The following is a 16,762-nucleotide window of genomic DNA, read 5'->3' as shown; positions in this document are numbered from 1 at the left end:
ACCCAAAACCCACAAAACCAACCCTTTCCCTCCATCTCGACCATTTGGGATTCTTTGTCTCAGCTTCTAACCTGCTGTCAATTAAGGCAATTATTCCTTTGCTATCCTTTGTAATGGTTAAGCAGTGATTTGATTTACAGTAAACAGTATAGTATAATTCAAAACTGTAATTAAAGACTGATCAGTGGGATAAAATCTGCTACATGCTTTTATTTTTATGTGCCCAAAAAAGACAGCAGACAGGGAGTCAAAAAGGTTTTTTTTTTCTCCTACTACTAACTTGCCTTAATTTTAAATGAACACTGCAAGAGAATGAGTTTATCTGAACACTAATACAACTGCACATTAAAATACCAAATGGAAGGAATTATTTTATATGGACACTGCAAGACAAAAATTGAGTAAAGTTAAGCAGAGTTTTTACAAAAAGATTTATTAAAAATAAGTTCCTTAAAGAGAAAAAGTGTGACATATATACATTAAATTGTCAAAACCTTCATGGGGCTTATAATACAATCTATTCCAAACAAAACAAGAGACTTTCACCTTTTTTTTAATATGTCATGCTTATAAACAGAATAGCATATGGGAAGGCAAAAAAACAACACACAGCCCACAAAAAAATATGAGGAAAATCCTGAAAATGAAGACTACTTGCAAAGGTGAAAGTGAGTGATCCTCATGATTCTACAAACAGAAAGTAAGACTATGAATGGCATCTTCAGTTGATAGAGTTCACCTGAAAACTGCTAGCTTCCAATTAATTCTTCATTTCTACTGTGAATTAGCAAATCTCAGCAAGTGTATTTGTGCTTATCTTTTCCAGCTTTATTGCAGTAGGTACCAAAGATTTCTTCTCAGGAAGAAAGATACACAACTGTTGTTTTTTTCTTTAAACTCTCTGATAGCCAGAACCACAAAATAGTTTTTCTTAAAATTATTTTATTTTACAAGATTGTTTTGCACAAGCAGAGGCAAGACAAACTGGCACATGATTCTGCATGCTTCAGATGACCTCAGCTTAGCTTCTCATTCCCAGATGCCATATTTAGAACTATGTTCTTTCACTTGAGTCTTCTGAATTTCCTGGTGTTTAGTGCATACATACAGTGAGCTGAGAATTGCAGTATTACAAATGTCTAGCCATCCTTACAGCAGAATGCACCCTAATCTCAGATGTATGCAGGACTTGCACCTTTACAGGTCTCTGTAGCATCCTCTTTAGTCCCACAGTTTAATCAGACCATCCCAACCACACGTGATGACTTTGGATGTTTCGTGTGGATGCCACACTGCACCAATACAGACTTTGTCATGTGCTTTTAACCTGCTGTAGAGTTTTGTTGTCTTCCAGTCCCAGATGTTTAGTTTCCCATCTGCATCTCCAGATATCACATAGCTGTATTAACAGAAATAAAATGAAAGTTGTATCATGTGTGCAGACTGCTTGTACACTATTACAAGTAGCAAATGAGCAACAGAAAAGAGATTCCCCCAGGGAGCTTCCCATCTGACACAGCCTGCAAACATACCTACCAAGGAATTAGCATTCATGCTGAGCTCCAAGAGCACACAGGTCCTGCAGAAGGTGATTCATCAACTGCAAGGTAAATGTGCTAAGCAGTGTGATTATACCCTTCACTGTGTACTGGAACCCAAGAGAAAGTGCCACAAGTTTCCCAGTTATTATAGTAACTTGTCTCTCATGTACATACAGTACTAAATGTATGGGCATATTACTAAGCCAACAGGAAGAAAGATATGGCTCTCTCAACACTGAATGAGGATACCCAACCAAACCTTCGAACTGGGGAAACTAGGTGAGTTCAAATCCCAGATACTCTAGACTAAAGGTGCATGGTGTAGGAACAGACCCTGCACCGCACACCACGTGCAAAAAGGTGGGAGACAGATGTGGAAGCCTCTCCTGGTCCTACTGGGTGCTAAGAGTAAACTTTCTGTTCTCCTGCTTGGCAACAGAACTCTGCCCAAGGCTGAGCTAACAGGATGACTATGCATTCATGAATGTTGCAGGGGATTCAAGAGGAAATTTAGTGTCTGTACCTGCAAGTTTTAAGATGAAGTTTATTCCCACAAAAACTTACCTCATATCAGGTGAAAAATCCACTTGACAAGCGTAGCCAGCTACCATGTGACCTTTGAAAATTTTCTTTTTGTTTAATCTGAATCTGTTCTGAGCTCCAAAAATCAAGATTTGGTTATCCATTGACTGGCAAGCCAACCATTTCCCTATAAATGCAATAAACAAAGGTGGTGTCAGGGTGCTGCATCTGAAGAAACAGACCTAACTGGGATGTTTTTAGAGATTTTGACAATTTTTCTTGCACTAGCCTAATCCAGACTTTCATTATGTAGCAGGGTTCTAAGTAACAGTTGATACTGCTTCTGCCTGGTACAACTGCCAAGAGTTGAAACCTTATGTTTGACAGGATTTGGGATGCCTACTCTTACAAAATGCACTCCGGACTCTACTAAAGCTCTGACTGCTCCAGCTATGTGCTGCATCAACCCCACTGACTTCCTGTTAAGTTTTCTAGATACCATGCAATCCTGCTGGTGCACATAATCACATAACTCAGTGAGGGGAAAAAAAAAATCCATCTAGCTGCACTCTACTCGATCACCTGTTTTGTGGGTACCCTAAGACAGTCATCCCCTCTTTTCTTTATGGGAAAATAGGTCTAAAATAGACTGAGGAGTTTGCAACTATATAGTATTCTCTGCCTTGAAGGAAAGCAATTAATAAAGACATTTTAGTGAAAGAAAAAAGAAAAAAAAAAGAAAAATCAAACCATAACTTCATCTTGTTTTGCATCTTGGCAGTGCATTAACCCCTGCCTGAGAATCCAGTGAAGATGATGTGCTACAGAACACCCAGAACAGAGACTTCTGTCCTGAACTCTGCCTATTGTCACTGCCTTTAAAGTGTTTTAGTGACAACATAACATTGGCTATGGAACAAGCTGAACAGCCTCTACTCAGCATAATGGGACTGTTAACAGCATATCTGGCAACACTGTAATAATGCTGACACTAAATCTATTTAAATTTGGCCAAAACAGATAACAGGAATTTTGTCCTGTTAGAAGGATTTTCTCTGATTACTTGAGGCACTAAACAATTATCCTTCTTCAGCATGATTCTAATTGAAGAACATAAACACCGGTGAAACATTAACATAAAGGAACACTGAGATAATTTGGGATTTCTCTTATGCAAAAAATATTTGGATTACATTCATAAGAGAAGGGAACAGGATCATGTACGACATGAGCTTCTGCTTTAACAGTGGCACCACAACGACTGCTGAACTTGCTTAACACTTTGCCACCATTGTCAGTTCCCTTCTTTGATACTCTTAATATTTTAAATATACCAAAGAGAACACGGTAGCTCTATGGAGAGTCCTTTTGCTTTGTCTGGATGAAGGCCTAATTTCAAACTGATACAGTTGCCCTGATATAAACCCTCATTTTGACATACTTGTTCTTCAGAATTTGAAATCAAAACAAGATCCAGTCCAATCTTGGAATAAGTGTACAGAGTGACTGGGGAAGGGGTTAGTCTGGGGTGAAACGAGGATGCAACACAGCAACATCACAGAGATATAATCAGTAAGAGGTGCCTATGTAAATTAGGTCTAAGAAGGCAGTAAAGTGTTAACCTACCATTTGGAGACAAAGTCACGGCTGGCATGGAATGCATACTTGGCTCAGCTATGTACTTGAAGTCTACAGGAATGTCCCTGCAAAAGGAAGAAGTATGTGTTTTATGAAGACATGGAGATGTTCCAAAGAGCTGCTTCAAGTCAGCTGATTTATGTGGCAACTGAACCATGGAAAATGCATGGTGGCATCCAAAGGAAGAATATGCAAAAACTCAAAAATATTATGAATGTCCACCCAAGAACTCCAGATGTGGAGCCACCAACATCATAATGTCTGAGAGTGTGAATTTACTTCAAATGAGCTAGAGTCTAAATTAGAGTCATAATTCTAATTGTTAAGAGCAAAACTGTAACACAAAGTTCTTTTATTGCCTTCAATATAACTGCAGCTCTTACGAAGTTCCTATTTAGATAGCAAGATCATACTGACAATATGCATGGATCTTACTGGAGCATCTTATTGACTCGAGTTTGTTTTAACTCAAATATTTCTGCCTTTTTTTAAAAATTATTCTTTTTTAGACTTTTTTTTTTAAAGGAAAATAAAATTTTCTCTCTCTCTTTTGACATACTCTTTTCCTCTGATCTCCCCAACTGGGATGCCAACCAATTCCAAATATTCTGAACTGAACGCTGAACTACCCAGCTCAATTGCATAAAGACTGTGCCAGTGCATGTTCTTAACATACACTGTCCTGTACAAAGGCCTAGGGTAAAAACAAGGACAGTCTAATCCTTACTCTGCAGAACTGTCATTTGGTTTCGACTATATAAATTGAATTACTAACGGTGTGTGCATATTCATAGTATTCCTCATACCCTGCACTGGAAAAAAGGGAAGGCATGTACATGGCTTTCTCATTAAGCAAAAGAAAACTCCAGCAGAAAATAGATTTGATTAATGTATTCTGCAGAAAACACATGCAAAATGCTCTGTAGCAACATTAATTAATACAAAGGGGATGTTTATGACTCCATTGTCTAATTCACAGAGCAGAAGGGCTGCTGGGATGCTCTCGGAGCGGAGAGTGTGGGTGGCTGCCTTGTCCCAGCTGCCTGAGCCTTGTTGGATAGCAATAGATTCGGCATTAGCAAGGTAATTACCATCCTGCTTTATTGTGGAGGAAGTTATTTCCCATCACCTTCAGTTAAGCAACATACACAGGGCAAGCAGGGTGAGAAGCTGCTCTGTTGTCAGGAAGCAACACAAATGCTCCTGTTAGTTAAAATCATTTATTCCTCAGAATAAGAAGGGCAACCCACTTAATATACTCCATGGATAAAAGCATGCACTTTAGGCCAGGGATAACCAGCTTCCAAACAGGCAGACCTAAGACTGCTGTTGGGCAGCAAATCTGTGAAGAAGTAACTAAAAATCTATATAATCTCTGAGGCTGATCAACACAACAGCACAGGTAGTGCAGCTCCTGTGCCACATCCTACCCAAAAAGTTCCATTTGCAACAGGACACAAGGTTATTGCTGCAGCAAGGCCAGGCCCTGATCTGTTCCCACCACCCAACACTCCTGCAGACCAGCAACTTTCTCAATGCCCTGTAAAACCAATCCCACTAGAAGCCCCACTGAAGTCTCATCACAGAAGATGCATCTCCAGTACTGAATTGTACCGCAGTCAGAAATTTAAATGCAGCACCAGTTGTTTTGCCTTCTTTTCCTTTTACAAATGAAGGCAGGCTCACCTGTAAGAATTTATTCACAACAGCTCTGCTTTATGTTGATACCTACCAGGCACACTTAGGACAGCAGCAGGATATGCTGCATTAAACTATTAAGGAGAATGAAGAGATACATTTTGTGTTCCACATTTGCTTCCAGTCAAATTGCTAAATAATGTCAGCCTGCTCTCTTAAAAAAAATTACCAACACAGATACTATCATGGTTGCCTAACCTCAAAACTCATATAATGTATTTGGCTCTTGTGACAAATATTTAAAATCTAAATATTTTAAAGTCCTTTCCCCACTTCATAGCATTTCAAAGGCCACACAGTTTTAAATACCGGAAGTTATATCTGCTAGCCAAGATTTAGAAGTGTTATACTCTGGGGTTCTGATACAATTCCTTCCCCAGGCAAGAAGTAGAAAAAATTTTTTAATGAAAGAAGGAGAAAAACCAATCCAACCCAAACTCCCAAAACCAGTCCAACCCAAACCACTTTTGGGACCTACACATCATGAAGATGTCTCTCAGGAGACTACACTATCTCTACCAGGAGCCATGGGCAAAAAGGCCCACTGAAGGGCACAGCTTTACAGAGATGACAAGCCTCCAAGCCTGTCAATATAACAACTAAATTATCACTGCACAGTTCTTCCTTTGCTGGCTGACTTGGAGGTAAAAACAGAAATAAGGGGCTCCAAAATTAAATGCCCAAATAATTTCACTGCTTATCCAAGCAGGATGAGATGCACACAAAGCAAAGACAAAATAACGTTTTGCATTTCTAGAAGAGAGAATACAGTATATGATACCCATGCCAACTTTAATATCTCAATCACATGAAATGCAAAAGCAGGCAAATTTTCAAGTGCTCCCATTAATATTCCTAAATAAACTATATAATCTACAAGAGTCTGTACTATACTTGAAGTCTGAACTTTCAGCAACCAACCAACTGCAATTCTATGTACAGCCCAGTGAAATTTGTGCATGGGATAAATTCTTGGAGAAAGGAGATTTAAGTTATCAGGAGTTTCTCACTGTGATGAAGTCAGATGTGCCATCCCATTACCAGCCCTGGCCAAGTCAAAGTGTTTACAAAACAGACTACAGAATTCCTCTAGACAATTGAAACTAAGCAATTAGACTAACTTCTAATTACTAGCTTTTAAGGTCATACTCAGGTCATAATTACTTCCACTTTTTTTCTGTAGGATACTGAAGAAACATTGTGCTGAAGAACATATGAAGAAAAGTGCCAAAAGGTGCAGTAACCAAATCACTGCTAAGTAGCAAATAATTTTTCTTATCAATTTAGGAAAAACGGATTTGAGAAATAATTTGTCATAGAAGTTTCTGAGCTCCAAAATCTTCCATAACCAATGTATTAACTTAGTTTTAAGGCATTTTTAAAATCTGGATCTTGAAATTACAGAAATTTGCTTACAGACCAGTTAATATATATGATGGCAGGTTATGGAGAAAGATTTTCAAGTCATGCCCCAGAAGATGGCATTACATTTGCTCTTTGTAAAACCAAAGAATTTTCCAACAACTGCATTACAGAATATTGCTTAAAGTCGAGTTTCCTATCATTTCAACAAGGGAACTCTTTCTTCAGCATACTACAAGCTATTACACCTTTTTTTCTTCAGAATGAAAAAACTTCTGCTACTGGAACAATCAGATTGCGATGTTCCCATGCCAGAACCTTTTTGCCTTTCCTGCTTTTCTCCACAGACTGACTAAATCCACCCACTTCACTATTTATTTCAGCCATCACACAAAGCTCATAAAACATGGGCAATCCAATCTCAAGGAAATAACAGCTTTGTGTGAGCAAGATCATCCTCCCACTCAGCAAAGAGGAGACATTCCTTAGCAGACATGGTATTGTAAAGATTTTTCTTTAAGGAGCTCAGTAACTGCATGGGTCTACTTAAGAAGTACTAAACAGAGGCTTTCTTGGAGTGGCATATGGTGACAGCATTTTATGTCTAGCCTAAGCCTCAGTTCCCAGACTTTGGTCATTCCCACTGCTACTGGCAATGACAGCAGCCGATCACAGACAAGCTGAGGATTTAGCTGCCTGCTGGGTAACATTCCAATACCACAGACTGGAGTCTCTTGTCTAGGTTACAGAAAAAAAAAAAAAAAAAGCAGCTAGGAAGGAACTGATTAGTCACAGAACTGTCGAACCAGTGTCTTTATTATGCAACACAGCTTTGCATGTGTGAACAGCAAAAGGAAATGAATACCTCGAGATATGGGACTGATAATTTCAAAAAGAAATTCTCTAATCCTAGAGAAATCTTGAAAGTATTAAGTTCAAGATCTTAGTGCCTAGAATTTTGCAAAAAAGATTTAAGATAGGAGTGATCTGTTTTCTCCGCAGGTTAAATGTTAAAAACTGGAAGTAATTTCAAATATTTTATGTTACTTTTTCTTGGACAGACTTTCCCTTTTCTGTCATCTAATGTATCCATACTGTGTGTATCAATTATTGCCAAAACCAGAGTAAAGCTACTAGTTATTTCAAACATGGGCCAAGTATCATATAATACTACGGACATCCAAGTTCAAAACACTCAAAACCGACACACACCAACTGTAATACAGAAGACATTGCTTTAAGAGTTAATTTAAGGACTAATACATCCTTAGGGAAAGGGGAAAGAGGAGAGACCTCTAAGAGTGCAAACTGAAAGGGCTGTCTTATCTATTTTCTTTAGGGAAGAGGAAATCAATGAAGTGTCTCAGGCATTCAGACAGAACAAGGTTTTAAAGCTTTTCCTGAGCTAGCTAGAACTCAGTACACTCCAGTGGCCTGTATGCTATGTGCACTTTTAAAAATGAACTCTTTTCAGTTTGGTCACAATATACTTTGAGGTAAAATTTAAAATTTTAAACTTACCATTCCCAGACTCTTAAACTCTTGTCATCAGATGTACTCACAAACCTTCTATTTTCATCCACAAACACAATGGTGTTGACAGCTCCCAAATGCCTATCATATTCCTGCACAATCTCACCACTTCGAATATCCCACTACAATTAAAAGAGCCAGAATAAGAATCTGTTTTACTAAATACCAGTACTTTCACAGAAATAAATATTATGTAGACATACCTGCACAATTTTCTTATCTGACATCCCTGCAACAAAGAGATTTTGTTTATCTTCATCAGGGTTGAATTTGACACAATAAGGAACCTTCCTGTTGGTGAATCTTGAAATACATTGCCCTGCAACAGAAAACCCATTTATAGTGTATCAGGTTGGAAGTACTATGGGCTGATTGGTTGTTCGCAGATACTGAAAAAAGCATTTTACTAAGAGCAAACAACACTTCTTTTAAAGTCCTTGAGAGAATTAGGGGGCAGAATTTGCCCTGTTCTTTGATTAGACCTTCTTAGGTGCATGCACCTTCATAAACCTGCACACAACACAAACTGTTCTGAAAGTTTGCTATAGCTTCCCAAGCAATATAACTGTACACATACCCTGTATGCCACCAGGACATAACAAGAACATAAGGATAGGTTCAGGACATCAGGATATCTTTGCAGAACATCACCTCCTTAGGATCAGAGGTCTTCTCAACAAGAGATACAAACTTGGGCAAGAACTCAAGACTAACCTTAGAAAAGGATAACAGTAATCCAACTGCAAAATCAAGCCCTGACCTCCCCTCTTAGCTTCAGCTACAAATACCCCGATTACAGGTTATCTGGAATTTACAGGAGCCATTTTATTCCAAAAGCTCTGTCTAAATAACTAAGTTCAGACTCAAGTTAAGACTCAACACTGGAGAATCAGACTTACACCTTTCTGGCTTTCACCTGTGTAAGATTAGTGTCACTGCTAACCCGGAAAGCTAATGACTTTTTCAAACATGGGAACTTCCTGTCTTAGGAAGAGATCCAGGTTTAAAAGAATACTGACAAAATCTATCCTGTACTTTTTTTAACTTTTAACAAACTACTTGTAGCAGAATATTACAAAGCATCTCCCAGGCACAAGAGCAACAGACCTTCCCTTCAACTCTCTATACCAGCAGCTCAGTTATCACCACCTTTTCTAATTTGGAAGCTCTTCAAGTTCAGGTTAAGCAAAAGACTAAGTGAGATAATTTTTCTAAATTAAGCATATCTAGGTATAAAGAGTAATTTTATGCCTGTAAATGTAAACATGCAATTAAATGATTCAGCAAGATGTCTTTTTGCTGAAAATTTTTCTAGCATTACAAATAACTATGAAACTTCTCAAACAAAATGGTATATGAAAATACAGGTAGTGTCAATTGCACCATTACAGATTAACAACAAAACATATGTGAAAAAAGACTAATCATCCTGCAATGAAAGCCTAAACAGTGAACTACAAGACAATAATGAAGGACAACTGGAAACAACATTAATGCTAAGACATCTTTATAGTCACTATTAACTAAAAACAGTGTCAAATAACAGCATCTACAAATACAAGCCTACCTGTTTCAGTGTCCCAGAGTTTTAGATAGCGGTCATATGCAGCACTAAGGAACTGAGTGCCTGCATTGTTAAAACAGATGTCTCGAACAGCTTTACTGTGTCCTACAAAATAGAAAAAATGCAATGGTAAACTTTCATCCACTCATACTTAGAACTAGTGTGTTAGGCTTTAAAAAAAAAACCCACCCAAGCCATATTACTCAAGTTAAATGCTCTAACAATGCAAAGAGAAAAAGAAAATCACTTATTGAAGTTCTTAATGAGAACTCGTAAAGAATAATTTAAGTGAGAAAGAAAAAGTAGCTCCTAAAGAGTGATGAGAATAAAACCCCGTAACACCCTCACACCTCTAAGACACTGGAGAGAGAAACAAAGCATTGCACAAACCCACTTGATAAACAAGTACAAACTTATATAAATTGATACACAAGCAGAACTTCAGAGGAAATTTAAACCACTCTAATAAATGGCAACATCTAATGACAAAGAGGAGAGACAAACACTACATGAGACTCATTTAATGGAGAAGAGTTTAAAATTAGAAAGCAGGTATAAAATATGGGAAATACTGGATGAGAAATCTAAGAACGCTTTCATGTGATGTTAATCTTGCTACCCCTCAGCCTCAATATGTTTATCTGACCACCACATCAAACTTGCAGTTCTTTTTAGATTAAATATTGATACAGTAATTGAAATATAGCAAAATGGCAGCCAAATCTGGTTGATAATAAGAACCTTTTGAGAAAAACAGTCACACTGTTCAGAGAGAGCAGCCTATTGAGAGAGAACCTTTTTTGAGCTGTCATCTTTGCCACACTGCTGTCATCAGAAATAAAAAGTGAAAAAAGACTTCTCTCTTGTTACTCAACATATATTCACTCAGTGTTCTAGAAATGTTCCTATTTCAATTATTTCAATAGGAGAATCAGCTACTTTTGTTCTGCTACTTTAGGCTGCTAAGAAGTTTGAATTTCTCTCTATCTCAGCTATCTCCTGTTACATGAACAAAGACTGCACCTGAACCTAAAAAAGATTTCCCATGCTTTTGCACTAAAAACTCAGCACAGATGGAACGACCTAGTTAAGGAGGAATCAGACCATGAGACACACTCACTGGTTAAATACAGAGGGTTGCTGTTTTCATCATGAAGATGGGGCAATTTCATGTCAAAATTTTGCCTTTGAAAAGGAGTCTTGCATAAAGTATTGATGATTGTAGTACACTAATGTTTTGTTTTAAGGGTTGTAAGGTGTTACATATCAACATTAAATTGCTTAGAATAATGACAAAGTTCTTAACGAAAAATGCATCTTTTTCAGTTCTAACTGCCAAGATCATTGCAAACATTGCCTTGAATGCACACAAGCCCTTTCAGTGACAAATAAGCTAACCTAAACCATATTCTTCAAGGAAATTGTTCTAGACATAAATGAGCTTCAAAAAAGACTATTACCAATAAATGTTCGTAGACATCTTCGATCACCATATACCTCCCATAGCTAGGAAAGAAAGGATGGGGGGGAAATATGTTAGTGGTTAAATGATAATGATGCTGAAATTAAGTGCAAACATATATGGCAACATCTTTTAAGAAATTAATTACAAACATATACCATGTACTGATGAATCACAATCTATCCAGAAATTCACTAGAATGCTGTCACCTTCCTGTTAGCAAAATCCCCTTAGAATATCTAAAACTCCCATCTCATATACCAACTTTAACGACTTGAAGTTTTGCCACTAAAAAAACCCCCAAAACATCAGCTTTCTGTTGATATATGCCAAAGTGAGATTAGCTCACACCACAACTGCTTCAGTAAAAGACTTCAGCAGAGACCTACTGTTAGTTGTAAAAGTAGGCTTCACAGAGAAGATATTAATATAACAACAAAGGCAACAACGTGAGAAATTTGTGACCTTCTAAATGCTATTAAAAAACAACTAACACTGTTCTAACAGCCTCAGTCTTCTGTACTATTTCTTTGTTCCAATGAATTTGTAATTTAAAAAATTAAGTGAGAAAAATAAAAGCAACACAGACAAAAAGTACTTGGTAGAAGTATCAAATGTTTATGCATCCTAAAATGCACTGCCTGTATTCTAGGACGGTATAAAATGTATACATAAAAACAGAAAAATAACTCACCTTAATTTTGCAATCCATAGAGCAAGACAACAGTATATGCCCAGACAGAGGAAACAATCTGACTGCACTGACACCCTGTAAATAAGAACATAAGTTAACAGTAAGTGGATCATCTAGATGTTTCCACAGTTTGTTTACCCTCTTTTCCAAGCAAAAAGCTAAAGCTTATCTTAATAAAATATAAAGATATTGTATCTTGTAAAGAAATAACCTGCCCACATTCCATTTTAGAAACAGTGATGTATTTTGAACAAATGTTATTGGAAAAAACTTGATTCACTTTAATGGCTGTATATATAACCTACTTCAACATCCACATCATTACTGTGGCAAACACAGCAAATAAATACAAACAGAGCCGGGACACTGTCTCTGCATAACCAGCCTTTTCAGATAAGGGCAAGTACAGAATTTAAAAAAAAAGTTTTGGCCAGATCAACTTCTTCAATTTCTTACACATACTACCAACCAGTGTCTTCTACCCACTGAGCTCAGATTTCCTGGGCACAGCATCTTCACAACTGTCTGTATTCCAGGTACTCCTTTCTGGGAAGTCCAAAGAACCCCCAAGTACTCATGATTTTAATGTCCCTCCTTTCCATTTCATGTTGACTGCTGTATTCATATGCCATCCAGTTCCACCCTCCCACCTCTGGTTGGAGCTGGGTACTTTATCCTCCCTATTATTGTCTACTTATATCCCCCAGTTTTTCTAAATTTGTCAGCCCATTTTTCTTTCACCTCTCTCATCGATATCATTATTCATCTTGTTTGAAGGAAAAAGCCATTTTACACATCAGTCTGTTGTAACAGGACAATAGGCATAGGAGGGACTAGAGCTTTGGGGAGGAGATGTCATTCTGGAAAGCCCTGATAGCTGCAGCTCTAAGTTTGTTGATGCAGCAACCATTTAAGAAGAGCTCAGAGAAGTGACTCAACTAAAAAAAAAACAAAAAAAAAAACAAAAACACAAAAACAAAAACAAAAAAACGGGTAAAAGCTAAAAACATTCCCTGCATTCTCCTTTCTTATATCCTCCAAATTAAGGTGATATCCATTGCAGTGCAGCATATACCCCCTCAAGCAATACTTGAGTGGCAAAAGAAACAGCAAATTGAGTATATGCTTTACAACCCTGAGCAGTGAAACACTTTTCTAATACCAGAAGTGTGTATATTGTTTTGGTATCTGACACAAGAAGGAAATGTGGGTGTTAAGCAGCATCAAAGAAAACTCTTACCAAGACACACCTCTCAAAGGTATTAGCTATATTTGGGAAACCTGTAATACTGATGTACTATAATCACAAAACCTATGTAACTTTATCTAAGTTTGATACTAAATAGTCTTTAAGTACTCTTACTACAAAAAAACCCTCAAACTCCAAATATTCTCAGGAATCTCTAGAATTAGCCTTATTGTTATGCACATTGTAGTTTAGGAAATCAAATCTCCCAGAAGTCACTGAATAATACTTTTCCCTTTAAGATAGGTCAGGAAGTCACTATGTCAACACAAAAGTATATGAGCTAGACAACTCCAACTGAGCAGGCAAACGCCTTGTGTGAGCATGTAATTCAACTAATTACATGCAGAGTATGTAATCCTTCTACACCCTTCTACTGATTCTTCAGTTTCATAGAGATTACTAGCCTCAGACAGAAAATTAAATGGGTTGTTATGCTGTATGTTTATGCTCACAAACATTCCTACCTTTGTATGCCCAGACCACACATGGATTTGTTTCTTTGGAAGATAGCACTTCTCAGGTGGTACTGTAGAACGCAGATTAACTCCAACATCTTGAGGGACATGAAGATAAGATCTCCCCTGGTAGTCATACATTTCTTTAACTGAAAAGGTAAACACAGAATTCTAAGAATCCATATTTTTAAGAGGTTATGATCTTTGAAAGGCTTAACAACTCACACAATTACAGTTTTCTCAACATAGCTGCTCTGCTGTAGAGGGAGAGGTGAGAGAGGGGGTATAAGAAAAAACAGCTTCTTCATACAGATGCGGAATCTTAATTCACACCAATTAAATTCAAATTAAGTCATTTCAGCAAAGTCTGCTTGGAATCTTACAATCCAAACGTCAACATAATCTTTTTCCTATCCATTTTACTCATCATCAAACAGCAAGAGAGTTCCCCTGACCAAAAAGACTTTGCTTACACTAACACCACATAGATTAAACAGTGTAACTCTAACCCTGACATTTGCTTGCAACTCACATTCTGGCCAGCTCTGTGCTGTGTCAGTCACATCAACAGAATTACAAATCAAGGAAAAAAAGCTTCATTTGGCCAGCATGAGCCAATATTGGTCAGCAGCAGCCAACAGCTGCTTTTTAACTAGATTTAAGAAGTGATTGGACAGTCAGAAACACAGAGGTGCATTGTGCATGAAAATGGATTATTTCAGAGTAGCCGTATCTTGGGTAGCCATGACAATAAACTGTGCACTGACTAAATTAATTTCTCAGTTTCTAGAATGTTGTTATGGCAGTTTTGGTTGTATTCTTGTAAGTATCCATGCTTACACACATCTTCAAAATGGAGTATTTCTGGAACGTTAGCATGAGAGAAGATCATAGTTTATATGGCAAGGTCCTTCACTGTGAAATTTCAGGTAGAGAGCACGAAAATTTGGATACAAAGTCATTAGTCAGTAGGAGGCTCAGTGGCTAAAATTTCACATTTGTTATGCTTACTGCTGTTCAATAAATACCATAAAATAAACATAAATAAAATAAATAACATAAACAGAACAATGTTCTCATGTCAGCAACACTTATCTCTTCTTCCTTAACACACATTAGAAAGGATGCTCACAGCTCGTGTGTGTGAGCCTGGCTATAGAAACTGGTACACAAAGAGAGACCCTGTCTACCAAACTATCTCCACCAAGCAGTGCAACACAAGGCTGTTCTGTATGCAGACAGCTGAAGGAACAGTTTTAAAAAATTACTGAATTTTACTTAATTACCAAACCATTTTCTTTGAAGGTACCACATACTACAGGCTTATGTGGGTAATTAATTGATACACAATTATTCATAGTATGACAGTAAGAACATTTACATAAAAAATTGAGGAAGTGTAAAAGTTCAAGTGATTTTCTAAATTGTTCATAAGCCATAATTCAGAGCACTACCTGCTGATGAAAATACTGACACATAAAACTACAGTAATTCTGAAGCTGAAACTAAGCCAAACTCATAATTTTGATACGTTTGCTCTGTGTAACAGGAAAGAGATACGTGCCTCTAGTAACATAAAAAATAAATAAATCAAACCAGTACCCTGAAAAACGACAATTCCACACTGCACTTCACAGTGTAAAGCAGAATTAGTCCAAGTTTATCTCTTTCCCCCTGTCCTTTATGCTTTTGCCTGTGAGTGCTGTTATCTCCAACACAGAAACTTCAAGGTGCTGAGGCTGTCTGCCATCCTTACTAATTAACACAGCAGGCAAGAAAACACAGTGAGCTAGAAAATGAGAACAGCCAGGAAGGTGCCATTACCATGTAATATAGTCTTCTCCTCTCCAGGTTTATCATCTTCCAGTTTTCCTCTCTTCTGCCTCTTAGCTGTTATTTCATCCAACTCCTTCTGCTCTTCCTGGAAAAAAATAAAACATGATCTCTTAAAAAATCAGCATTCAGAATCACATATGCAGACCTGTACTACTGTTTACTCATTATTAAGAACATATTTATTTGCTAAATGAGATTAGAAATATTTCTAAGCATAAATAAAGAGAATACCCCTATCAAAACCGTAAAGGCTTGGAAAGCTATGTACACTGAAACAAACAATTATCTTTTGATTCACAGATTAAAGCTAAGCACTGACTGGACAAGAAGGATATCTGTTGGTTGGATGGTCCAGAGTGTGTGTATTTGTGTATGTGATATTGGGGGCTTTCATTTGCCAGTTTTTTTCAAAAATTTTTACTTTCAATTTTCTTCCCAAGCTGTTTCTTTTAATCAGACTCTACACACAGATTGAATTTTATTTCCAAAAAGTGTTCCATATAATTGAAAGCAGAATATCTGGAATATCTCAAAATGCTTCTATTACCCCAAAGCATAGCACGGATCTCCTGTTTGGACAAGCACTAGTGCAACTGAATCTCTGTTGAAACCACTGCCACGTACTGACAATTTGTCTCCATTTTGTTAAAGCAGTACTTACTTCTGATGGTTTGGCTACTTCTTTTTCATCAACATACTTTGCCCATGGTCCCAGAAAACCATCAATATTAGATGCATCATTCTCCTTGAATTTCTTCCTTTTTTCAATTTTCCTTTGTCCTGTTTCAAACACTGTTAAACCTGAAGAAGGAAGCAATACACTGAATAACTGCTAACACAGAATACATCAGAGGTTGCACAATAATCATATTAAAAGAAAAAGCCACCACCACCGCTCCTTTCAGTATAAAGGACAATATAGAAAAAGTATTTGAGTAAAATTTGCCAAAGCATTTGTCTTTTTTCCAACTATGAACACTGCTAACTATGCACAGTAACAGAGTAACCACTTCAACTGTGTTTCCTTGCTTGTTAGAATATTTAACCATGCATGTACCATAAATTTTTAACAGTAAGTCAGCAGACTGTATGAATACAACAATTTTAATGCTTTAGTGTAGCTTTTGAAAGTAAAGTCTTCTTTGCTTCTGATCCCTCAGAGCCCTCTTGGTTTGAAAAAAACAGCCCTAAAATGAAAATAAGAGAAG

General features: G+C 37.3%; 1 protein-coding gene across 1 annotated transcript in view; it reads right to left on the bottom strand.

Annotated features, from left to right (window-relative positions):
* Window positions 1–402: 402 nt before the first annotated feature.
* The window catches only part of CDC40 (cell division cycle 40), a 37,692-nt gene continuing 21,332 nt past the window's right edge, over window positions 403–16,762 (bottom strand). Inside the window, exons 5-15 of the mRNA XM_056487486.1 lie at window positions 16,216–16,355; window positions 15,543–15,639; window positions 13,728–13,867; window positions 12,015–12,089; window positions 11,319–11,364; window positions 9,862–9,963; window positions 8,498–8,613; window positions 8,283–8,416; window positions 3,690–3,766; window positions 2,106–2,250; window positions 403–1,399 (exon numbers count right to left, since the gene is read on the bottom strand). Of these exons, the coding sequence (XP_056343461.1) occupies window positions 1,222–1,399; window positions 2,106–2,250; window positions 3,690–3,766; window positions 8,283–8,416; window positions 8,498–8,613; window positions 9,862–9,963; window positions 11,319–11,364; window positions 12,015–12,089; window positions 13,728–13,867; window positions 15,543–15,639; window positions 16,216–16,355 (1,250 nt within the window). The 3' untranslated portion in view covers window positions 403–1,221. The remainder of the gene's footprint in view (window positions 1,400–2,105; window positions 2,251–3,689; window positions 3,767–8,282; window positions 8,417–8,497; window positions 8,614–9,861; window positions 9,964–11,318; window positions 11,365–12,014; window positions 12,090–13,727; window positions 13,868–15,542; window positions 15,640–16,215; window positions 16,356–16,762) is intronic.

The sequence above is a fragment of the Oenanthe melanoleuca genome, chromosome 3 (assembly GCF_029582105.1).
Source record: "Oenanthe melanoleuca isolate GR-GAL-2019-014 chromosome 3, OMel1.0, whole genome shotgun sequence".
In the NCBI taxonomy this organism is placed as follows: Eukaryota; Metazoa; Chordata; class Aves; order Passeriformes; family Muscicapidae; genus Oenanthe; species Oenanthe melanoleuca.
The sequence above is the reverse complement of the archived record's forward strand: the minus strand, read 5'-3'. Positions and strand labels throughout refer to the sequence as shown.